The sequence below is a fragment of the Denticeps clupeoides genome, chromosome 9 (genome assembly GCF_900700375.1).
Source record: "Denticeps clupeoides chromosome 9, fDenClu1.1, whole genome shotgun sequence".
NCBI classification, from domain to species: Eukaryota; Metazoa; Chordata; class Actinopteri; order Clupeiformes; family Denticipitidae; genus Denticeps; species Denticeps clupeoides.
This window is the reverse complement of record NC_041715.1, coordinates 21,386,963-21,410,105: the sequence shown is the minus strand read 5'-3', so window position 1 is coordinate 21,410,105 and position 23,143 is coordinate 21,386,963. Positions and strand designations below refer to the sequence as shown.

General features: G+C 41.9%; 1 protein-coding gene across 6 annotated transcripts; it reads right to left on the bottom strand.

Annotated features, from left to right (window-relative positions):
- Positions 1-469: 469 nt before the first annotated feature.
- On the bottom strand, positions 470-18,148 carry slc39a10 (solute carrier family 39 member 10). Of its 6 annotated transcripts, none has more exons than XR_003750807.1 (11): positions 11,171-11,468; positions 7,096-8,328; positions 6,848-7,022; positions 5,207-5,382; positions 4,695-4,865; positions 4,492-4,612; positions 4,016-4,327; positions 3,775-3,855; positions 2,141-2,331; positions 1,002-2,052; positions 470-749 (listed from the first exon to the last, which is right to left on the bottom strand). XR_003750807.1 is itself a non-coding variant. In XM_028991796.1 (11 exons), exons 2-11 carry the CDS (start codon positions 8,302-8,304, stop codon positions 1,900-1,902), a joined length of 2,412 nt encoding a protein of 803 aa, XP_028847629.1. In that variant the 5' UTR covers positions 8,305-8,328; positions 11,171-11,469. The 6 variants fall into 6 exon arrangements, 5 of the variants coding, with proteins under 5 accessions (XP_028847625.1, XP_028847629.1, XP_028847626.1 ...); XM_028991796.1 differs by lacking the exon at positions 470-749 and having other exon boundaries at positions 1,900-2,052; positions 7,096-7,843; positions 8,021-8,328; positions 11,171-11,469; XM_028991792.1 differs by having other exon boundaries at positions 470-2,052.
- Positions 18,149-23,143: the final 4,995 nt, after the last annotated feature.

Sequence of the window (23,143 nt, the reverse complement as noted above, 5' to 3'; positions counted from 1 at the left end):
ATGGTAAATCCCCCCCAGAGAGCTGTACAAACAAAGATGGATTGATTTACTGTCAAACATTTTTTTTTTAAGTGTTTTTTTCCTCTTGGCTAATGAAGTGTTTAAAGTGTATTTTTTACCAGTGTTCTCTGAAGCTGTCGTCATGGTTATCATCAAACAAATTAGCTGTTAACAACTTTTCCAATGCTCCTGGAGGAACTGAAGCACTTCAGCTCTAATGATTGGAATTAATGGTCAGTAGGCTGGGGAGTCCATCAATGGACAGACCCACCAATTGTAATGAAGCAAATTCAACGGTAAACCAAGATGAAAGAAAAGATCCTCATTAATGTTCATCCGTTCTTTTAACTGACAGGATGTAGCCAAGGGGATTATTGGCTTTCATCTGTTAGCATCCACCCTCATTATTAAAATGTGTACCACATTATATTCATCTTCATTATGAGGGGGAAAAAACACACACACAAAATTTCTCTTTCCTCCCCCAATTTTAATAAACAGAAGTAAAAATATGCCCAAAACTGTTCATTTTTCTCATTCATGAGTCAATCCTGTGACATATATTAGTGATTATGGTCCACAATGATTCATAGCCAGGACAAGATGATGTCAGGTGTCACATGGTGACAGGATAAACACAGGATCACAGGCACACTTCATGCAGACTGGACAACTTGAACAGCAGAAATGGAATTTTCTGAAGCATCCAGAAGCAACAATGGCAAGCGCACACATTTACCCAGAGATTTCTTTTTGGCACAATCAACACAAAAAAGAAAAAAAAAAATTAGTGATTGTAATCCAGACAGCACTGCAATTTAGAGCAGACAATGATAAAGAGAACACACTTTGTTAGAAGCAAAAGTATAGTTTCCAGAGACGTGTGTAAAAACTTGGTAAAGACAAAATGATTTAAAGTATTTCACCTGTAAAGAAATACATTTTTACAGGAATGTTCTTCAGAAGGAAGGTAATATTTTCTGCTCTTTTTCTATGCTCACCAGATAACGAGCCTTTCAGCTTGTGGTTCTGGTGCATCTGTCCACAATAGCTGAATTGTGCTTCTGGACACGGTGCTGGCCTGGGAAGAGTTGTGTTTGTGCAGTGACTGACTGTGCTTGACTCGGATAAAACAGTTCTGGGACTGGTCCCACCTTCAGTGACAAGGAAAATCGCAGAGTAACAACAAGGTAACCTAAAGTATAAATCTACCACTCAGTCAGTACTTGCTCGATACAAAACAATAATTAGAAGAATAATAACAGTGAAGCAAAATCAGCATTCTGATTAAGAAACATTCAACTCATGTCCGACAGGAATATTCGAAATTGGAGTCTAAGTCCCGGCCTGTGCTATTTCAGATAGTAGCCGGACAAATGATTTTTCTTCACACAGCACCTTTAGTAAATTTCAAACTTTTTCACATTATCACAGTAAAAAAAAACTGGCAGCTTGTACAAGCTCTCATGAAGTATCCTCCTCTCTGGTGGGCTGCTGCAACACTGAACACACAGACTGGACAGGGTGGTAGTGATGGAGGGCGGGCAGGCGAACGGGCAGCAAGTAGCAGCCATCACATGCTTGGCACTGTGGATCTTGTCTTTCTGCTAAAAATTTTGTTATTATTAATCACTAATATTATGACTATTATGAAGAATCTTCATCACCAGAAGTGCACGTGCAGTCTGGTTTCATATTTTACAGGCAGTCATATGAGAGAGAGAAGTACATATTAACACAACAAGCTCAATAACCCCCTGCATGTTGGTGGGCTTCTTCTGGTGATGTCAAGCTCTTGCAGCACTGTGAAGTGAAGCCACTCAACTATAGAATAAAAGCGAATGTACGATCACAGGATAACCCCCTACCCATGTCCCAGACACCAAGGTCTTTTTGATGCTAGAACCCAAAGTCTAAAACGATGCGCTTCTCAAAGATTGCGATGAGCAGCATGATTGTGAACCCTGTGAGCATGCCCAGGTTCTGCAGAAGGAAGTGTCCTAGCTGGCAGCGCTTGTGCTCCTCACTGTCCCCATGTAGCATTTCTGGTAACTACAAACAGGGCAAAAGGAGAGTCAATTACTGAAGACAATGTCCAGCAGTTATTACCACAAAAGAATTTGGAGCTACACTGACTCACCATGTCTACCAAGGCCACGTACAGGAACATGCCAGCAGTGACGGCGAAGATCCAGCTGGTGACATTGTGGGTGTACTGTCCGATGGCCGTGCCAATCACCATGCCAACGTATGCCATAAGAGCAGAGAGGAGGTTGTAGACGATGGCCTGCCGCACTGACATGCCTGCCTTAAGCAGCACAGCGAAGTCACCTGCACATGACAGGTACATTGTGAAGGTCAAACTGAGGAACATGCACAGCAAAGCAGATCAGCTAAAGCCTCTCATTTTAAGAGACATAAATATTTACAAAGCTCATCCCTATTTTTCAGAATTCATTAAAAAAAGAAAAGTACAGAACAAAAAAAAAATTATTTTTATGTCCGAGTCATTTAAGCAGCTTTTATTATAAAGAAAAAAAAAAAAAAACATCTCCCCCTGGAGACACTCAAGTGTCTTGCTCAGGGACATAATGGTAGTAAGTGGGGTCTGAACTTGTGGTTCATATGCGGGTGATGTGGAGACTGTATCCTGTACAGAACTGATAAAATAATATAAATAAACGACTGTGTTTGGATGGTTACAGGTTAGCATGATAAAAAAAAGTGTACTGCAGTGCACCAAGAACTGTTGTCCAGGAGTAAATGTGAATAGCTGCAGAGGCTCATCACAATCACCTCCCATCCATCGACTCTTGATGACTGCCTGCTTCATTACGCCCAGAGATGCTTCTCCTCATCCAAGTCAGACTACCGCCCATGTGTCACCAAGCACAATTAACATGCTCATCAATTAGCTGCATCACGGGTCAGTAGAGACCTCTCTCTGTGTGTGAGATGGGGATAGCTACTGCTAACGGCAGACTGAAAGACAACTCCATCACAAACAGCATGGTTTCCTGCTGTTTTCTCTGGCTTTTTGTTAAAGTCCTAGACACTCATTTAACTTCACTTTGACACAGTGTAAATTATAAGTCCCCCTGTTAGACAAAGTTAAATTCACCCTAGTTAGGCTGTCCTAGTTAGGGTACCAGGCCACTGTAGCACCAATATACACTATAACCACATATTTCAGTATTGGTCGTAAAGTGCAACAGTCTGCCGCTGCTTCTGTTTGTTTTTCTCCGAGACACGGAATCAAGCACCCAGACTACTTGCAGACCCCAGTGAAGAGTCGAGCAAATAAATCCTGGTTCCTGAAAACTGCTAAACGAGGACAGAGCATGAAACGAACCAGAGGGTCACCACAGCCACCACCACCATTACAATTACAGCTTCAGTGATCTTCAAGTGGACCAGTAACATCATTATGGACATGTAATATAGACCATGACACTGAACTACATTCTGGACTTCTCCAGCCCTACAACTGTAGGACTTATTATTATATTGTACAAATCATCACCAGCCCTGCACTGACACCATTTGCAGGCTCACTCTACCCTGGTCCCTCTCTGTATCACTCCTTCCCAAGGTTTCTTCTTTTCTTTTTTTCTCTCTCCTAGAGTTTTTTTTTCTGTGGAGTTTTTCCTTGTGTGCAGAAGGGTCAAGTGTGGGGGGTGTCAACTGTAGGGCCTGTCAAAGCCCATTGAGACATACTGTATGTGATTTTGGGCTATATAAGAAATAAATGTTGTTGTTGTTGTTATAACTCACCCAGTTCGTGTGGTAACTCATGGCAGAACACCGCGACAGACGTGCTGATGCCCCCTGTGATGTCATCACTAAAGGCTGCCCCTGATGAGGACAGACACTGAACTGTTATCAGCTGACATCACAGCAATCCCAGAATATGATTCAAATAATAGATCATCCTCATCTGTGAACACGTGAAGCAGCTTCGCCCACACTGCAATCAGTATATGAAGATGTAAGCAGCAATGAAAATGAGAATCACCTATGGCAAGTCCATCGCTGAAGTTGTGCATGCCATCACCCATGATGACCATCCAAGCGATGCTTGCAATCCCAGCATCCTTCATGTCCTGGTCCGAGTGGCAGTGGCTGTGTGAGTGCCCATGGCTGTGGGAGTGTCCGTGGCTGTGCTTTTTTGTCTTCTTGCCATTCTCTCTGGCTAGGTTGTCAGTCTGCTTGGGGGAGCATTCTGTGTTGGTCAGTGCCAGTGGTACTTTGCTGGGTGAGTCCAGGGTCTCAGTAATCTGAGTGTCATTGTGGCCAGTGTCAACGGGCTGTGCCATGATGTCCTGGCCTGAAGAAAAAAAAACTTGTAACATTAGTAGACACAAACCTAGTAGCCAAAATAATTTTTTTATTTGGTATGAGTACCAAAAAAAACATTATACTAGGTCACCAAATATAAGAATACATGACACACCAAGCGGCTCTTGAATGAGACAGAAACTTATGCCAAACCTTCAGTGAGGGGCTTCAGGTGAAGCCACTCTGCGTCGGAGCGCCGATTCAGCTTGTGGTCTGACAGCTTCCTGCCAATTTTTGCCTCTGCAGCCCCTTTCTTGCTCAGACCCCAACTTCCCTGAAAAGAAGAACCAATGTGAGAAGAGAATAGAACCTTTGTTCCTCAATGTGTCATTTTAAAAAAATCCTTGTGAACTTACCCCTTGATCTTTGTAGTGTTTGAACATCCCAATGCAGTGCTCAATGATAAAGAGGAGGTAAATTCCAGCCAGCGCTGTCAGGCCCTTCCACACTCCGTCAAACTCCTCCAGCAGATTCCCAGCGCCCACATCCTCGTGACCCGTCTGGCTGTGGTCATGTCCTCCTTGAGACTTCACCACAAAAAGGCACACAATGTTTTTGTTTTTATGTAGCGATGCTAAGCATGCACTATTTGGCTGGAAGCTAAGAGACTAAGAAGTCATATGCTGATCTGGCAGTGAATTTTTGTTATGGAACCTCTTTCATCTAATACAGTAACATTTACACAAAGCATAGCTCATTGAAATCAGACTATGTCTTCCTAATCAGAACCCAGAAAAAGATCTGAACAAGTTTCTTGGTGATCTGCCTTTGATTTGTTTGATACTGTACTTTGTCACGTTATCGTGCTGCCTCATTTCATGTTGGTATGAATCACAGATGTGGGGTTGAACTGGGCAGGTGGACTCACATGCGGCAGCAGGTGGAGAAGGGCATCTCCACTGAGTGTGCCCACCGCTAGTGCCACCAGGAAAGTCAGCAGGAACTTGAAGCAGGACTGGTTGAGGATTGGCACCAGCACCACGCCCAGCAGAGACAGAAGGCTGATGATTGTGATGGAGATAATGCCAGACATCCATACCCAGCCTGGAATGGGGAGAGAGGATTTATGAGTCAATGACTAAGGAAGTAATAAATTAAATTACTGATCACATTTCTTTCCACAGCAACAGAGTTTACAGCAATTCAGAGTGAATGCTGATTAGCCTGATCTTTCCAAAAAGTCTGCAGTCCAAAAATTGTGGACAAAATCAAGCACTTAAGCAGCTGCTTTCCTCAAAACACAGAAGCAGGTGAATGGTTCACTAGTGGCTTTATGAATGTTGTGTCCCTGTGTGTGTGTGCACGTGTTATTTTTGGGAGAATTCATCTTAAATTACAGGCTCCACCTCCCAGCAGTGATTTGCTTTCACTTTATTCACTTGTATGCTGTGCTCAGCATTAGCATTTATAGCATTTATCATAACACAGCGAACACAGTGCTAAAATACTGCAACATGGAGGGAACAAAAAATAAAAAGTCATCAGTATGGGGATATTTTACACTTCATACACCAACATGTTCCACTGCAACTTGCAATATCTAGAGTTAATCAAAACAGAATTAGTGGAAAGCTTGCAGCAGCGCATATGCATTTATGTAATTGTTATATTAAGGTGTGATGCTTGTTTAAATATAACAGAGTAATATCAGTCCCCTCCCCACAATAAGACAATTTATTCATTGGTGTGGGATCTGAGAAAGCCAGATCGGTGCGTTTGTGTGATTAAGTAACAAACAACACAGAGGAGTGGAAATGAAGCGAATTTTACACTCCACGATATGAGCCTGCATTTCATTCCATAACCAATTCATGATCATGCTCTTGTTCTGTGCTCTGGTCAGACAGCAGGAAGAAGATGATACGCAATTTCAGTGCAGCGCTACAACTCTTACTGCCATTGATCTTCACAGAAAAATCAATACAACAGTGTCTGGCACAGTTTGAGCACAAATACGCTCAGCACACAGTGTCCTTCAAGGCTTTGGGCATTTCTTACAGATATTTCTTAACAGCTCAAAACAGTATATTTTCCATAGCTTCCTTCTGAAAGGCTCAGGATTTCTCTTACACTTATGCCAATCTCACAATTTTCATCTCAACACTAACTTTTCACTAACACTAAGTCATTTCAGGGTGATCGATGTCTCATGTGTAATAAAAGATTAAACATGGTCTTCCCCAAATAAAATTTCTTCTCAACACATTGTATTTATATGCCACTTAAGAGCTAAAATGTATGACTAGTGCTTCAAAAATGTGTCTAAACTAATTCATGTTACTCTATGCTTATGCTATTTTCTAGAGAAGTAGAGAGCAGCAAGTAGAAACTGAAATGATCTACCATATGTTGCATCAGTTTCACTCAATGATGTAAATAATTTGATAGTAAAGCATAATTACTAATTCTAGCATTGAATCAACTCCATGATTCAAATGCTTTGTATTCTGTATTTGAAATTGAAAAATTTAAATCATTATGCATTAACCACAAGTCTCACGGCTTCTACCTGTGGGAGCACTGGCATCAGTCACATGGATGTCCATTTGGTGGTAGTGACGGATGCAGAGCCGACTGTCAATCTGGTACAAGAGGGCTGGGCACAGGTAAGTGAACTGAACAGGCGAGATGAGGGAATCAGGGCTCAGCCCGTAGTGGTTCAGCAGCTGTGTAAGATTCAAACACTGCAAAAGATTGAAAGAGATTGAAATGTTGGAAGGACAGTAAAATGTTAGCTGAGAGAGGGATGTGTCTTACCTCTTCGTGCTGGTGGGAGAGTCCACCAAAGTGCTCAGCCGGACTGTGTGGGATGGTGGACTGTGTTGGATGGGGTGCCTCATCAGGCACTGCTCTCTTCTCAACCCTGGAGTGGCTATGAACATTAACATGATTGTGGTCATCATGTCTGTGCTTATGAGTTGGGGGAAGAGGAGGAACCCCTGTGCTCTTGTTACGTTGACCTCTGCCTTTGGAAGGCCTTCTAGACCTCTTGTCCATGGTGGCTGGAGCCTGGGTTGGTGTGAGAGATGGCTGTGCTTCCCCGAGGTGTGGAGCTCCCATGACTACAGAATATGCAGAAGTCTCAGGTGATGTCTGTGTGGGCTGCGTCTCCCATTGGGTGGGTGGAGAAGTAATACGGTTGGAAGAAAGCTGGTCATGATGGTGAGGGTGTGGGTGCTTGTGGTGGTGGTGGTGGTGACTGTGATGATTAGAATGAGTCTGGTTTTCCTGTCTGTTGATGTGAAGATGATCTGCATGACCTGGCTCTTGGTCAAGGTTGTTAGCTGGATGTCTGCGGTAACTTTTATCTGCTTTGTGGTCATCTTTTTCAGTGTGCTCGTTGAAGTGGTGATCATGATCATGGCGTGGCATTGGGCCACTATCAATTGTGGGACCAGGTTCCTGCGAGCTACAGGGAGAATAGGGCACCTGGTCTGTGGAATGGTGCTCTCCATGCTCCATGTGAGGGTGTTCATGAGAATGTGGATGATGGTGGTGCTGATGGCCAGGAGAGTGGGAGTGGTGTCCCTCCTGCACATCAAGAAGGTCCAGGTGGGCTACATGGTCATGGCCCATGTCATCATGCTCAAGTCCCACTACCTTCACTTCACCCAGACCCAGGCTAAGCAGCAGGCTCTGGAAACCTTTGAAGTTGAGGCGATCCCCCTGGCCATAACGATGGAACAGTTTCTTGATGTAGAAGTGCTGCTCACTCTCAGCCTCGCTGATGCTGCGGGCCTTTGGTTGCACTGATGGTCCCACATAAGGCACCTGAGATATCTGCAGGTCATTGTGGGCATGTATGTGTTTATGATCATGACTTGGGCTGCCCTGCCCATGACTGTGTGCAGCTCTATGCTCCCCATGGCCATGATGGTGTTCTTCACCATGGCAGTGGCTACACTGGTGAAATAGGAATGTGAGCACACACAGGAAACAGAACTTTGTGTGCGAATGGACCCTCATCTTCTCCTTCAACTCAGTCAAAACCTAAGTAGACAAATAAAACAAAGTAAAAATCAATGGCCTCAAATCTTTGTTTCCCCCCTTGTTTTTTTTTCCATCCGATGTAAACACAGTATTGACACTCAGGTGCGCAGCAAAAAAAAATCACTCTGAAGCTCACAAAAAGTAGTGGTCTTGAGTCGAATAAAATTGGGAACTCGAATAAAATTGGTGCAGTCCGCCCATTGAGAACACGTAGCGAACCACAAGATGACCGAACGCCTGAAAACAGTGCCTTATGGGTATATTTGATGTCGTTTTTCCATATGATTAATGCACACCGCCTCCTGTGTTGTGCCTTCTGCAACTCCAGTGCATCAGCCCATTTTTTTTTAAAGACGTGCATAAACCTTCATCATGTCCCTCCAATTTCTCAAAGACAGATCTGCTCCCTGTATTTACTTTTGTTGTTCCTGCAGCGATACCTTTGACCAATCAGCAGAGAAAAAGTTTTTTTGGGAATCGAACCAAGAGGTAAATGATACAATGTTCAAAATTCACAGACTGATTCGGACCAAAGCAAACAAGCTGAGGTGTGAATTCTCCTCACTGGAACCATAGAAGACCAAAAACCAATAAATGGCTATTTGTAATATTATTACTAATTTCTATGTCATGGCTATTAATACCAGTGCAAAATCTAAAGCTTGCACTCAGTGAATTGAACTAAAAACCAAATTACCCCATACAGTGAGTGAATAATGGCCTAGCAAACTACATTCCAGTTTTCATAGGAGCAGCACACACCAGCTTCAGTCTACGATCCAAGTACACCACAATCCAAAAGGAAAACCTGCATGTGGACATATTGCTTCTTTTTACAATGTCTTATACAGTCCCTGACAAAAGTCATGTCGCCACTGAAATACATTTCTAATGAAGAATTTTTGTGCCTCAGCATCAAGCACAGAGGACAAGCCCAGGTTAGGCAGACCCCGCAAGACAACTGCTCGAGAGGACCGTTTGTTGGCTCGAAAATCCAAGGTCAGCCCACTTTCCACTGCAGCAGAGCTCCATGAGACCTGGCCACCTAAAGTCCCTGTGTCAACTAGAACAGTTTGTCAGATTTTGTCAGATTTTAGTGCACAGAAGCCAGCACTAATCAAAAGAAAATTGAAAAACCGTGTGGCATTTGCCAAGTCCCACAGCCTACTAAAAGGGTGGACGCGGGAAAAGTGGCAGAAGATTTTTCAGTTGAATCTTCAGTTGAAACACACCACAGTCACTCTCAAATATTGCAGGAGACCTACTGGAGCCCGCAATGAAGTTTGGTGGCGGAAAAGTATGGGGGTGTGCGAGAGATCTGCACAGTGTAAGGCAACATCAATAGTCTGAAATACCAAGAAATCTTAGCTACCTTTTATATTCCCAACAATACAAGAGGCCAAATTCTGCAGCAGGATGGTGTTCCATCACATACTTCCATCTCCACATCAAAGTTCCTCAAGGCAAAGAATATCAAGATGCTCCAGGATTGGCCAGCCGAGTCACCAGACATAAACATCATTGAGCATGTGTGGGGGTAGGATGAAAGAGGAAGCATGGAAGATGAAACCAAAGAATATTGATGAACTCTGGGAGGCATGCAAGACTGGTTTCTCTGTTATACCTCATGACTTCATCAAAAAATTGTATAAATCCTTGCCAAACCACACGGATGCAGTCCTTCAAGCTCATGGAAATCATACAAGATATTAAATTCAAATCTCACAGCACAACTACTTAATTTGCTGACATATTTTTGTATTTGCAGTAAATGTGTTCAATTTCTGTTTAATTTTTGTCTGGCCAAAATTGTAACTTTCTGTCTTGATTAAATGATGAAAAAGTCAGGTTAATAGCAGGTGTTTCTACAAAATAGATAAGCGACAAGTCAGGGACTGTACAAACAGTAAACAGGTGTGGCAGCGAGTGAAGAAATAACACCTCTAAAGCAAACAAAGCAGCGCAAGTTGGAGGTTAATGACTTACAAAGTCAGTCTGAAGATTAAAGCGCAGATTTACAAAAACATAAGAGCAGCAAAGAACCTCAGTAATTGGCTGAATAATCCGGGTGGAGCTATTTGCAACTCACAAACTACAGTGACAGTCCCATTGCAGACTTTTCAGTTTAACTGAAGCCACTTATGTGAGCTAGAGCCCTATAATTACTGATCAGATATTGTTACAGTACTATTTTAAGATTCATTAAATGAAAAAAGAACTGTTCTTTTTTAAAAATGCATTTTATAATGCACTATACAACAAACAAATGAAGCTAAAACACACAGTGATTATAAGATAATTCCAAAGCAGACTAGTTATTAGATTTTTGGTATATTTCATTTGATTTGTTTTCTCATTTTCTTAAACAGAAATTTTAACAATTTAATATCTACTACATTTTACTATACAGTTTTACTTCTGCAACAAAGAAGGACTTGAAAATTCACACGAAGATCATAAGATTCCACTGATATTAAATATCATTGACTTTTGGAAATGAAAAACAAAATAATATATTAGAAAAGTAAATTTTGTAATGGACTATACACTAAGCCACAGACCAAAAAACAAGGACTTACCTTACTGCCAAAGCAGAAAATCAAGTAAGCCAGTGTGTGAAAACCTCCATCACCATGATTTAGTTTCAATGCCACTACAGTAACTGTGAGTGTCACATGTTCAGTTATGCTGACTCAGAAACTGCAATTACCACAACATAATACAAAATACTTTCATAACAGGAAAGCTCACATATATAAAATATATAGATTTTCATTTGAACATAATTAACATAAAAAATAAATAAAAAAAAAACATCTGGTTCTCCAGCCTGTTTACTTACGCCAGGCTGTGTGTGAAACTGATTTCCTTGCCTTTTCTTCAATGAGTGCCAATGGTCTAGGTTCTGGTTTCAAACATTAACGTGATTGTAAACCATCAGAGCTCCCGACAACACTGTTTATAAACACAAGGCTACATTGACCTCTGAACCCAAAAGCATTTTTTTTAGCAGTTTTCTTTTTTTCTTTTATAGACACTGTGTTGAGGCTCAACAATAAACTCTTTGTTGTAAAAGATGACATTTAAAAAAATGAAGTCTTGTTACACAAGTTGCACAACAATCATAAGATGGTTCTCTGGAGGTCATATAAGAGTGGAAGCTGCAGGAAGAATCAACATATGAGCTGAGGTCAAGACTAGTGGTTCTGAGTTCAGTTCCAACAGGAACTCCTGCCAATATCAGCACTATTTTGAACATATAGTTGTAGTCGGAGGTAATTTGTCATGGTAATTTTGGGTGTACAGCAATTCCTTTGAAATAGTCATTGACCTAGAGTGCTTGTTTTTGTACAGAGGAACAAACAAAAAATGGAACAATGGAAAGTCAAATTGAGTCAATGAAAACCTACAAAAGAGAACTGTAGATTTAAATAAGCTAGGAATGTCTATTGGAGTGCAGATAAATGCAGATACCTGTCAACCCAGGCCACCCAACTACTGGTTCAGTCCTTAGTAATCTCACGACTGGACTACTGCAACTCCCTTCTAGCTGGTCTACCACTATGTACCATCCGACCTCTACAACTAATACAAAATGCAGCAGCACGATTAATCTTCAACCTTCCCAAATTCTCCCACACCACCCCTCTGCTATGCTCCCAGTAGCTGCATGCATCAGGTTCAAAATACTGATGCTGGCTTACAAAGCCAAACAAGTAGCACCATCCTACCTCACAGCCCTTATTACACCTCGCACTGCACCTCGTTTACTCCGAGCCTCCAGTACTGCTCGCCTGGTCCCTCCATCTCTGAAGGTAAAAGGAAAACATTCATTTAGACTCTTCTCCGTCTTGGCCCCTCGGTGGTGGAATGAACTTCCCCTCGAGGTCAGAACAGCTCAGTCACTGAGCACCTTCAAACGACAGCTCAAGACCTTCCTCTTTAAAGAATATTTAGATTAAATTGTAAATTGTTGTCGAACTTTGTGTACAGAATCTACAACAGAGTGAATAAAATAGATGTATTCATAGTTGGGGTCCTAGTGAACCGGAATTGATCTCTTCATCGATGGTAACTTGAAAGCACGTTGTAAGTCGCTCTGGATAAGGGCGTCTGCCAAATGCCGTAAATGTAAATGTAAATGTAGATACCATCTCATCTTAGTCAAGATCAGCCTAAATGAATTGGTTAGGAAGTTCAGTACCATGGGCCCGAAACCGCTAGAACACCACTGTCACTGGCTGAATCCACAGGGACAAACCAAAAGCCTCAGTAATCTTATGGGTGGTTGAACCATAATAACAAGAATGACCAAAACCAAAGAACACTGTACAAACTTTCAGACATGGTAGTGGTAGCAGCATACTCCGGATAAGTAGAACTGGTACACTACAGGTTTGAAATTTGGACCCAAACAACAACAAAAAAATTTAATTGCATTTTAAAATGGAAAATTTGATTGTCATTGTGAAACACTGCAGTACAGCAGACAGCGCACACAACAAAATGTGTCACTATGTACTGTGTAACATGTATATAGCTGAAATGACAAATTCAACTTCAAATTGAACCGTTTCTAACATTTTACTTGGGCTTGGGCAGTAAATGAGCAGTCAGGTGATTAGTTTTGATTAACTTGAAAATGAAAGTTGAGGAGATAGACTAGCTTCTGGCAATTACGTTTTGGTTGCACTGGCAATGAAAGCAAAGTAAGAGGTGTGAAAAAAATTATGTATAAATGACTCGTAACATGGGCAAAGCATGTTGGTACACTCATGTTGGCCAACATCCGCTGCCACAATAATGTCGGCCTTGTTTCTAACTTTTAAGGCTTGATTAAAGCTCTAATCTGTGGCTACATCCAATCTGTCTATCTGACAGGCCCAGGCTACTCACCTCTCTTTGTCTGACTGCAGCAAGCACACTTTCAAATGCAGCTTGGCCAATCAGAGGATGGCCCCGCCCTTAACAATTAATCAAAACAAAACCTAAGAATATGCAATTAATCAGACCTGGACATTTCCCTTTTACATCATGTGGATGGTCTTCCATGAATTCATGTGCATTGCTTACCTGGAGTTTCTATGGATGTTACATTGGGTGGACTTGGAAAAAGTATTCCCTGATGTGAGCGTCTACTTTCAGCTGCAGCTTTGTACACTGAGGAATATAAACTTCAGAGGACTAGTGGTGTCAGTGAGTTTTAATGTTGTACATATATATACATAAATATATATAATAAATTATGTACATGAAATGATGAGTAAAGTGTATTGATATGTATAATGTTAAAATATAATGTGACAAATATTAAAATGTTTGTCAATATACATTCTTGTCATAAAAATGGCAAGAATGTGATTGGGATTTTGAGCCTAAATGCCTCAGCTATATCATGCAATGTTTGTTTTCTGAACAGAAAGTACATTTGAGGGAAATTCTATAATAGTTTGAAATGTAAGCTGTTCATAAAAAAAAGACTCGAACACATGTATAAAAGGGTGACTGTTACCCAATCGCAACCAAGGAATGTATAAGGTCCTTAATCAGTTCTCAGCATGAATTCACTAGTTCACATTTTGCAGGACCTCGGGCCGTGCAGGTGACCACAGCAGCAAAAAAGCCCAACGTAAAAATAAGCAGTCTTGCCCAGTGGGCACCTCACGGGGGCACATTCCTGATGTCTGCTGAGGCGAACGCACCGCTCACACTATAGTTCATCACTGGACACGGGATGAGAGGCTGAAAGAGGGAAGCTTGACTGGTAGAGACGAGACAAGGAAGCCCTTAAGCCCATTCATATGACTCTCACATGCCCCCCCTGCTCAAGCTTGATACTCACTCACACACACATGTAGAGACACACTCCAACTGGGATACAGAAGTGCCAACCTCTGTATAGCCCTGCACCTCACACAGAAACCAGTAGGGGTTCAATCTCAAACCTGACAATTAAAAAAATCCTTCATTGAGGCTTTTTTATAGATCTACATTACATTGAAATGTAAAAAACTAACTAAATGTAATTAAATAAAATGCATCTGTGTATTTAAAAAACATTAAATAAGCTAAATAACTCAAAAGTACACCTACCCAACTCTCTACTCCAGATGGAAGGTGACGTAAGGTAAGATGTTTCTTATCGATCTTCAGGTCAATGGAATACCGGCTGTACATTAATATAATGTGTCAAGTTTATCCTGCTCATATGTTATGCCAATCTACCTCAGGTTCATAGGCTTCAATAATATTGGCTTGTGGGTGAAACGACTAAAAGTTGCGGCAGAGATATGTTCTGGTACTGGTACTCCATATAAACATAATGGTACAAATCAGAGCAAAAATGGCATAGAATATATGCTGAATAAGCCTGAATAAGACAATACTTCTACAAGGCAGTTTTAGCTGAAATGCCAAAAAAAAAGTTATTACTGAAAGTGACATTTCCAGAATGAGTACATATGTACGTCAGGAAAGGGTCTCAGGCTTGAGACAAGCAGATGCCTGCTAACATATGGGATGCAAAGACAGCAGATGGTCCATGAGAACTATGAAGTTTTGGTGAGTGAACAAGGAATAAAAGAAAAAAAATAATGTGCAGAAGTGGAAGCCCCTGTGACAAAAAGCAACTTGTTTCTATTAGGAAACCAGATAAAAGTAAAGTGCCATCTATAACCCCTGTGATGAATGGCAATGAATGGCAACTGGGTACTTGCACATCTGTGTACCAAACTGGACTTTCTGAAGAAATAAATAATGAATATACTGTATATAATACTTGCAAACAAAAAGAAGAGATGGAAAAAAAAAACTTAAAATGCACTACAGACAAAAAGTGTCAGCTGATTGATTATGTGGCAACAGGATCATGAGTAGCACTGTATAACAAACTGGACATTCTCAAACTGGAATGTTATAAAGTGGTGTCTTACATTAACCTCTGGATCTATCCACACATCAGGTAACAAATACAAAGAGAACATGGCACCAAGGAACTTCAAAGTTCTCTACATCTACAGTAGGGGTCACCTACCCTGGTCCTGGAGACCACTTGACCTGCACATTTCTGTATTCACCTTCATTTAGCACAAAATATTCAACTTCTGTACTCGCTTTCACCCAACAACAAAATGTATTTCTTATATAGCCCAAAATCACATACAGTATGTCTCAATGGGCTTTGACAAGCCCTACAGTTGACACCCCCCACACTTGACCCTTCTGCACACAAGGAAAAACTCCACACAAATAAAACTCAGTTCTTGAGTTGAATGAGGTGTGGTAGAACATGGAAAGATGTTCATTTTAAACAGCCTTCCTGGCAATACAGTAACACTTCTTGACAAATTGGTAAAAAAATTTCATGTAACATTAACATGAATACTGGATACATGGAAATTCATACAAAGTAAAATCAATTACACACACAATCAGCAATCATACATTTTGACCAAAGTTCACACATTGCAGTGTTCATTGAAGTACATAATGATTAATGAACTAACACAAATATTTTGATGTTGAAGTTGTATTTTGTAATCCGTCTCTGATTATATTTTAGAAACAATTTGATATGATATTGTTATAAAAGTGTGTATCATGGAACAATCACATTCTCTGCTCATTATTACACCCATGTGACAAATCTTAAGAATCTATGAATCATATTCATATCATCCTTCAAATGATTCTTTAAACTTAAGTCTAAGGTGCAGTTTAACCACATTAATAATCATCAACCACAGACTAATGTTTGAAATATGCTTTCAAAAGAAACTATTCCAAATCGTAAGGAGCTCACAACAGCAACAATCAATGAAAAAATGGAATATACCCACAATGCAACTCATCAAAGCTGCAGTCAAGACACCTGCTAATCTCAACATCATCATCAACACAAGCCATATGTGGAAAATGTTGTCTCAGACATTTCAACAGAAACCTACCTCATAATTTCCTGCACTTCTCTCCTACGGCACCGTGACAGAGGGTCTGCTGAACTCAGTCAGGTGACCAACGGGGTGGGGGTTAGAATCTCGGTTTGACCAGTCACTCCTACAGTGGTCATTTACATTAGAGAGGGGAAACACTACACTAGGTAAGATTAGCTGCCTGACCCACGGGTGCTGAAGACACACCCTTCATTATTACCTGGTGAAGACTTTTCATCACCCACCACATACACTTATCTAATGTCTGTGAGATATTCTCCTGCTTTCAGCATGAGTGAAACCGAAGCAAGGAAGGAAAGAGTAAAGGGGCAAATAAAAAGAAGCCTCAGCAGGAGGTAGAGCATGAAGCAGCAGAAGAATTTAAATAAGTTATTTTAATGCCTGTTAGATTCACATTCCTTGACCACTGATCTGGAGTGAGTAACACACACACACAGGTCACACGGTGTCAGTTCATCCTGTACTGTCAGTTACTACTGTTAACTGTCTGGTAGGGCATTCAGTGAACATCTCTGGGCTTTAATCCACACCCTTCAGTCTCCCTGAGAACACACCTCTGGATCAGCACCTTAACAGCAAAATGTGGGTGTGCCTTCAAATAAAAGCTTCCTGTTCTAACTGATGTCTCAGCAAACTCATCTGGCTGAAGCTAATGTGTCAACACACACACACACACACACACACACACACACATAAACAAGGCCTAACAAGTAAAAAATAAAAAAGTAAAAAAAACCTTTGTTTATAGAGTTCACAAATCTCCACTGTTATCTTAATTCCACCCTCCAGCAGTGATAAAAATTCACTATCATTGTGAACAAATTAACAAACCTGAATATGTAAATGGAATTGGGTTGAGGTTGGAGGCTGCACATGATGCATGCATGCGTGCTACATTGAGAACCATCAGCATTTAATTACTTGTCACCTTCTTACGAACAGAACTATGAATGCACACAATGTTAGAAAATAAAAATGTTTAATCCCCATCAAAGCTTGAGTTGAGATTCAGGGGGATTATGAGGCAGTGCACAATAAGGCACCTATATAACACCACGTGAAATGTCTGAAGAATTTTTTGGCTACCAAATTAAACTCAGCAGGGCACGTATGTCACATGTCTGGATTGAACCTGAGCACCAGATGCTGTAGGGCAGGAGCTGTGAAAGTGTTGCTCTACTCCTTTTATACGTTCTACTTCGTGTAACACCCAAGTAAGATGACGCAACAGACCAAGGACCATGACACAATTCACGGACTGGTCAGAGCCACGCAGCAGGCACGTGCTTTCCCAGCTTCAGAACTTTATTCAGGAGGACGCTGATGGTGGCGACGTGGTGCGCGCCTTAACGCTGCACAAAAGCTACACGTCCGTTTACGGACATGGGACCTACAACATGTGGGGTGTGTAAAAGGTGCGTTAGACCACAGAAAGCCGGCGGGTACAAACACGACGCATCACGCTAGGCGGCTAGTCAGCTAACTACAGACAGCGGTTCAATGTTCCTTTCCTGCGGGCTCTCCGGCGCTTCTCGCCTGTCCGAACGCAGAAATGGTTTCGACGGTCGTTCCACGGTCGTTTCGTACAGAACGAGCCGCGGGTGTCGGAGTGGCTCAGCCCATATACGGCGGTGCGTTAGCATTAGCCCGAACGCAACCGGTAAAAGTCAACGCGCCGAGGCACCATGATATATAAAGCGGCCAGCGAGGAGCCTCAGCCCATTTCTGAACGCCGAAGTTCCCCCAGCCTGCGCCGCGGCCTGTGGGAGTGTTTTTATACCGTTACCTCACTCCAGTGCCGTGTGCATCTCCTCTCCGCTCGGCCCGCAGCAGTTACGCGCAACAGCGTAAGCGGCTCTGCGGCGGCGCCATTCTCAAACTGCAGCTGCGTCACTTCCGTACCTTACCTCCGCTCACTGCAACTGCGGAGTTTACGCAACGTCCGCGATTTCAGGTGTCTCACATGATGCTCATTATATTTACGTTTATCAGACTCCCTTATCCAGAGCGACTTACAATCAGTAGTTACAGGGACAGTCCCTCCCTGGAGCAACTCAGGGTTAAGTGTCCTGCTCAGAGACACAATGGTAGTAAGTGGGATTTGAACCTGGGTCTTCTGGTTCATAGGTGAGTTTGTTACCACTAGGCTACTACCACTGTATATAAACAAAACACAACAGCCAAGACATAGTATTAAATATTTATCATATGTATATGACTTGGAGTTTTATTACTTCAATTGTATTGCGACCTTGCACTCTCCGACCCTGCTCGCCTGGTCCCTCCACTGCTGATGGTAGGAGGAAGACACTCGTCTAAATTCTTCTCTGTCTTGGCCCCTCGTGGTGGAAGGTCAGAACAGCACAGTCACTGAGTATTTTCAAACAGCAGCTCAAGACCTTCCCGTTTAGAGAATACTTGTAAAGTTCTTATGTCTGACTTATGTATGAAAAACTACAACAGAGTGAAATAAAATGATTGCGTCCTAGTGATTCAGACTGATTACTTCATTGATGGTAACATGAAAGCCCATTGTAAATTGCTCTGGATAAATGTGTCTGCCAAATGCCATAAATGTAAATGGATTTTGAAAGGGACTAAAGAAGTCAGTGTACAGCTTGTATAAAAGTGTAAATTTGCTCTCGAATTAAAATAAGTAAAGACATAATCATTAATGTCTAAACCACTGGCATCAAAAGTGCCAATATTTTGTTTTGCCACCATTATTTTCCAGCACTGATTTAACTTGATATGGAGATCACTAGAGCATCCAAGATTCCCAGTGGAATCCTTTTCCACACCTCCATGACAGAACTTGTGGATGCTAGAGACCTTGCGCTCCTCCACCTTCCGTTTGAAGATGTCCCACAGATGCTCAATAGATGGGGAGACAGGCTTGGCCATTCCAGCACCTTCACCCTCAGTTTTTTTAGTAAGGCAGTAGTCGTTTTGAAGATGTGTTATTATGTTGGAATACTGCCCTGTGGGCCAGTTTCAGAAGGTAGGGGATCATGCGCTGCTTCAGTGTTGGCATTCATATTTAGTACTCATGCCACCCCAAACCATAACACTCCTATCATCATGCTTGACTAGACAAGACACTGGTTCTGGTTGCAACCACACACTCTTACATTTACATTTCCTGCAGAGGTGGCAGGAGGAGAAGGAAGGAGGACCGTTTTTGACTGTGCGAATGTTAAATGTTAAGAAATATGTCACCGTGTATGTTTTTCTACATACAACCTGTGTAATGCCACATCGGGTAAAGTGGGAGGAACAGGCGCCTGACAAAGTGACTAATGGGAGCACAAGGACATGTAGCACATGGAATGAGGGAGGGTACAAACTTAAATCCACTTTTTAATTACACTAATTAGGAGAGACAAAACAGTGAGTCATGGAAGTGAAGTGACTGTCGTTATGAAACACTGCTGCACAAAGAAATCTGTCCTCTGCATTTAATCCATCACCCTTGGTGAGCAGTGGGCAGACATGACAGGCAACCGGGGAGCAGTGTGTGATGACATAACTTTGCTCAGTGGCACCTTGGCATGAGTCACATGTGCATGACATGCTGCGTTAAGAAATATGTTGTGTTAAGAAACACAAAATAGGCCAGAGGGTCTCAGAACAAGACATATATTGCAAGGAAGTAAGTGGACCTGAAGACTCAGAAGCCTTTTCCTTGCATGTCCAGAATAGAGGCAGGCCGGGACACCCAGAAGGTCCTCCCATTGCACATAAAGCACAAATGCAGGCCCAGGAAATCCAGAAGCCCTGTTACCACCCTTGTCCAGCAGGAAGGCAAGCTTGCAGTACATGGGTACCCAGCCTCTATCAGATTGACAGAACCAGACACTGTGGAGGAGGAACAGAAAAACATCACCACCTTGTAGCTGATGCTAGAACCAGAAGACCATGCATTGTGGAGCAGGCACTGGAAATTCAACAGCGCTGTCTGAAGTGTCATTTGGGGTGTACTGGTACATGGAACTTCACAAGAGTGGAGGTGTGGCTACCTGCAAGGGCACTGCAGATGGACTGTCCAACCATGGACAGCACCCGGGGGGCAGTGTGTGGGGACGGTGCTTTGCTCAGTGGCACCTTGGCAGATCAGGATTCGAACTGGCAACCTGCTGATTACAGGGCCACTTCATTAACTGCTAGGCCACCACTGTCCTCAAATAAGCAACACAAAAGACCACAAATGCCACCAAACAAGGCAGAAATGTATTGACGCGGGTTAAAGTTTTACCATACACAACAGCTAGCACAACAGACGAGCAACCAAGACTGGAGACAGAGCAAGAGCAGTTCTATAAATTTCAGAACATAACTAGGAACAGGCAGACATCATTAACAAGGGCAACACAAAGCAGGAAAATGACATCACCTGGTGGGCCGGTTTCACCATGGCATTACACCAGCAGTTGTGCCATTCCACCCAATTCCAGAGGGATGGTGGCATGAGGTGAGAGTAAAGCAGTTGAGATATGACCTTGCCTCTACATGGGACATCTTTTCAAACATACAGGTCCCTCTGCTGTCTTCAAAATAATGTAGTCCATATGTACTACAGACACATTAAAAAGTGATTAAGATATAATTTTCCCCAGATGAAACAATTGCCTTCATTCAAAAAATTTGAAACGAAATTGGAATTAATGTCGTTAAATCAAGCAAGTTGCTGGGTGATGGGGAAATAGGGCATGGCTATTTTTAAGGCTGCATCTGAACCAAGCAGCCAGTAGAGCTCCATCTCAGCTGGATCTCAGCCACAGAGCAGGGGAGAGATGGAGTGGTGTGTTTTAAACAACATGTCATTACCCACCCATAAACTAATCTAATGAGGGTCCATGGATTTTTCATTCCCTTTAATCGTGCAAAGTACTGTGCCGTGTTTCCTCCAGGGCATGTGGTCTCAGCCAAAACTGCAATTTGCCAGATCGATGCCTGCAAGAAGAGCAAGCAGACCAACTCCTATGGAGCTGGAATCTCTTGGTTCATTCATCTGATTTTTGGGGTCTTGGTCCTTCAAGATCATTTGTGTGCATCTTAGCAATTCATAATTCACCTGTGTTTGAGCGTTAATAATGACAGATTTCATTCCATTCACAGTTTTCTCTAATGTTTTATATTCTGTTAAAATTGTGTGTTGAAAAGACACAAGAGGGACAAGCATTGGGAGGCCCGTTTGTCCCGGAAAAGGGACCAACATAAAGGAACAAGCTCTGGGAAGATGAAGGCTTGGAAATGGGAGAGGGAAAGTCAGCACTCACACAGGGAACATGCCACACAAGAATAACCTGAAAGACCTAACCAAGACTGTTAACATAAACTACATTTACAGCATTACAGCATTACAGCATTTACATTATCCAGAGCGACTTACAATCAGTAGTTACTGTGACACTCCCCCTGGAGCAACTTAGGGTTAAGTGTCTTGCTCAGGGAAAAATGGTAGTAAGTGGGATTTGAACCTGGGTTATCTGGTTCATAGATGTGACCCACTATGAAACTACCATCCTAACTAGAGCGGCACCACTTACTCACCACTTACTCAAGTAACATGAGCAGCTGAGTGCAAGTGTGTGTGTGTGTGTGTGTGTGTGTGTGTGTGTGTGTGTGTGTGTGTGTGTGTGTGTGTGTGTGTGTATATATATATATATATATATATATATATGCCTCACAGCCTAATTCCTGCTCACACACCCTGCTGTTTGTTCCTGAGCCCAGCTTTCACTTGCACTTGGGTCTTCGCTTCAGTCTTCAGTCACAAGGATATGATGACAGACAGTCAATCTGCGTAGAATTTCTACTTCCAGTAGACAAATGTTCAATGGGACATATTTGACTCTTTATTTACTTTATAAAACTGTCACATTGTGATCACAAAAATATTTGTCTGACATGAGACTAGCATATAAAACATCATATTCATGCAAAAATTATAGTGTTGTTCATAATATTTAAAATATTGTGTTTTCCTTTGAACAAAGCTGGACGCTTTGTAAGGGAAGTCATCGTTAGACTTCAACATCATGATCTTTTGAGTCCAGTTTGCCTAATATCTTGACTGGTAGCTACATAAAATGTGTGCAATGGAAACGCTCCTGAGTGAATATTAATTATTTTTGTTGTGCACACAATTTCGTCACATTTACATCTCATTGCCACAGTGTAAGGTTTTCTATGTAAAAGCTTCTGTATGTTTGTGAACTTAGCAGCAATAGAACTTTAGCTCTAGAAAGAAAATGTATGTTTTACTGGTTTAGTCACATGATGCAGGGGTTAAGAGGCACTTAAGTGTTTTTAATGCAGTCTAATCAAATACATAAAATATATATTTGTATATAAATCCTTCTTGTACTTTAGTGTTGAGGATGTTAGTGATGCACAGCAGGGGTTTGACGGCCCCCTAGCAGCCAGACAGAGTACTGCATTACTCTACAGTACGGCTGGCTGATATTATTGCCCAATGATGAAAAACAAAGGGGAAAATGTGCTACATTTGACATTATTTACAGTAAAATACAGCATCAGAGAACAAGAGACTGAAATGATATTTCAGTAGAAGATGTGTGTGCCTTTCTTTATTGATTACATAATTACCCCTCCTGATCAGCCATACAGAGACAAGGAAAGTCAGAACAGTGCAGTATCAATAATGTATGTCACCATTATGGAAATGGATTCCCATTCCAAAAGGTAGAAAAGGCAAGAAAGGGGAAAGTTACCCACATGAGTTTATCATGTAAAAAAAAACCTGCATCTAATTGTAGTCAAGTATGAATCCCGCTTTGTAATGCAAAGTGTCACTCACTTTCACAGTCCCACCAGCCCGCCTTTGATAATAGCCTTTT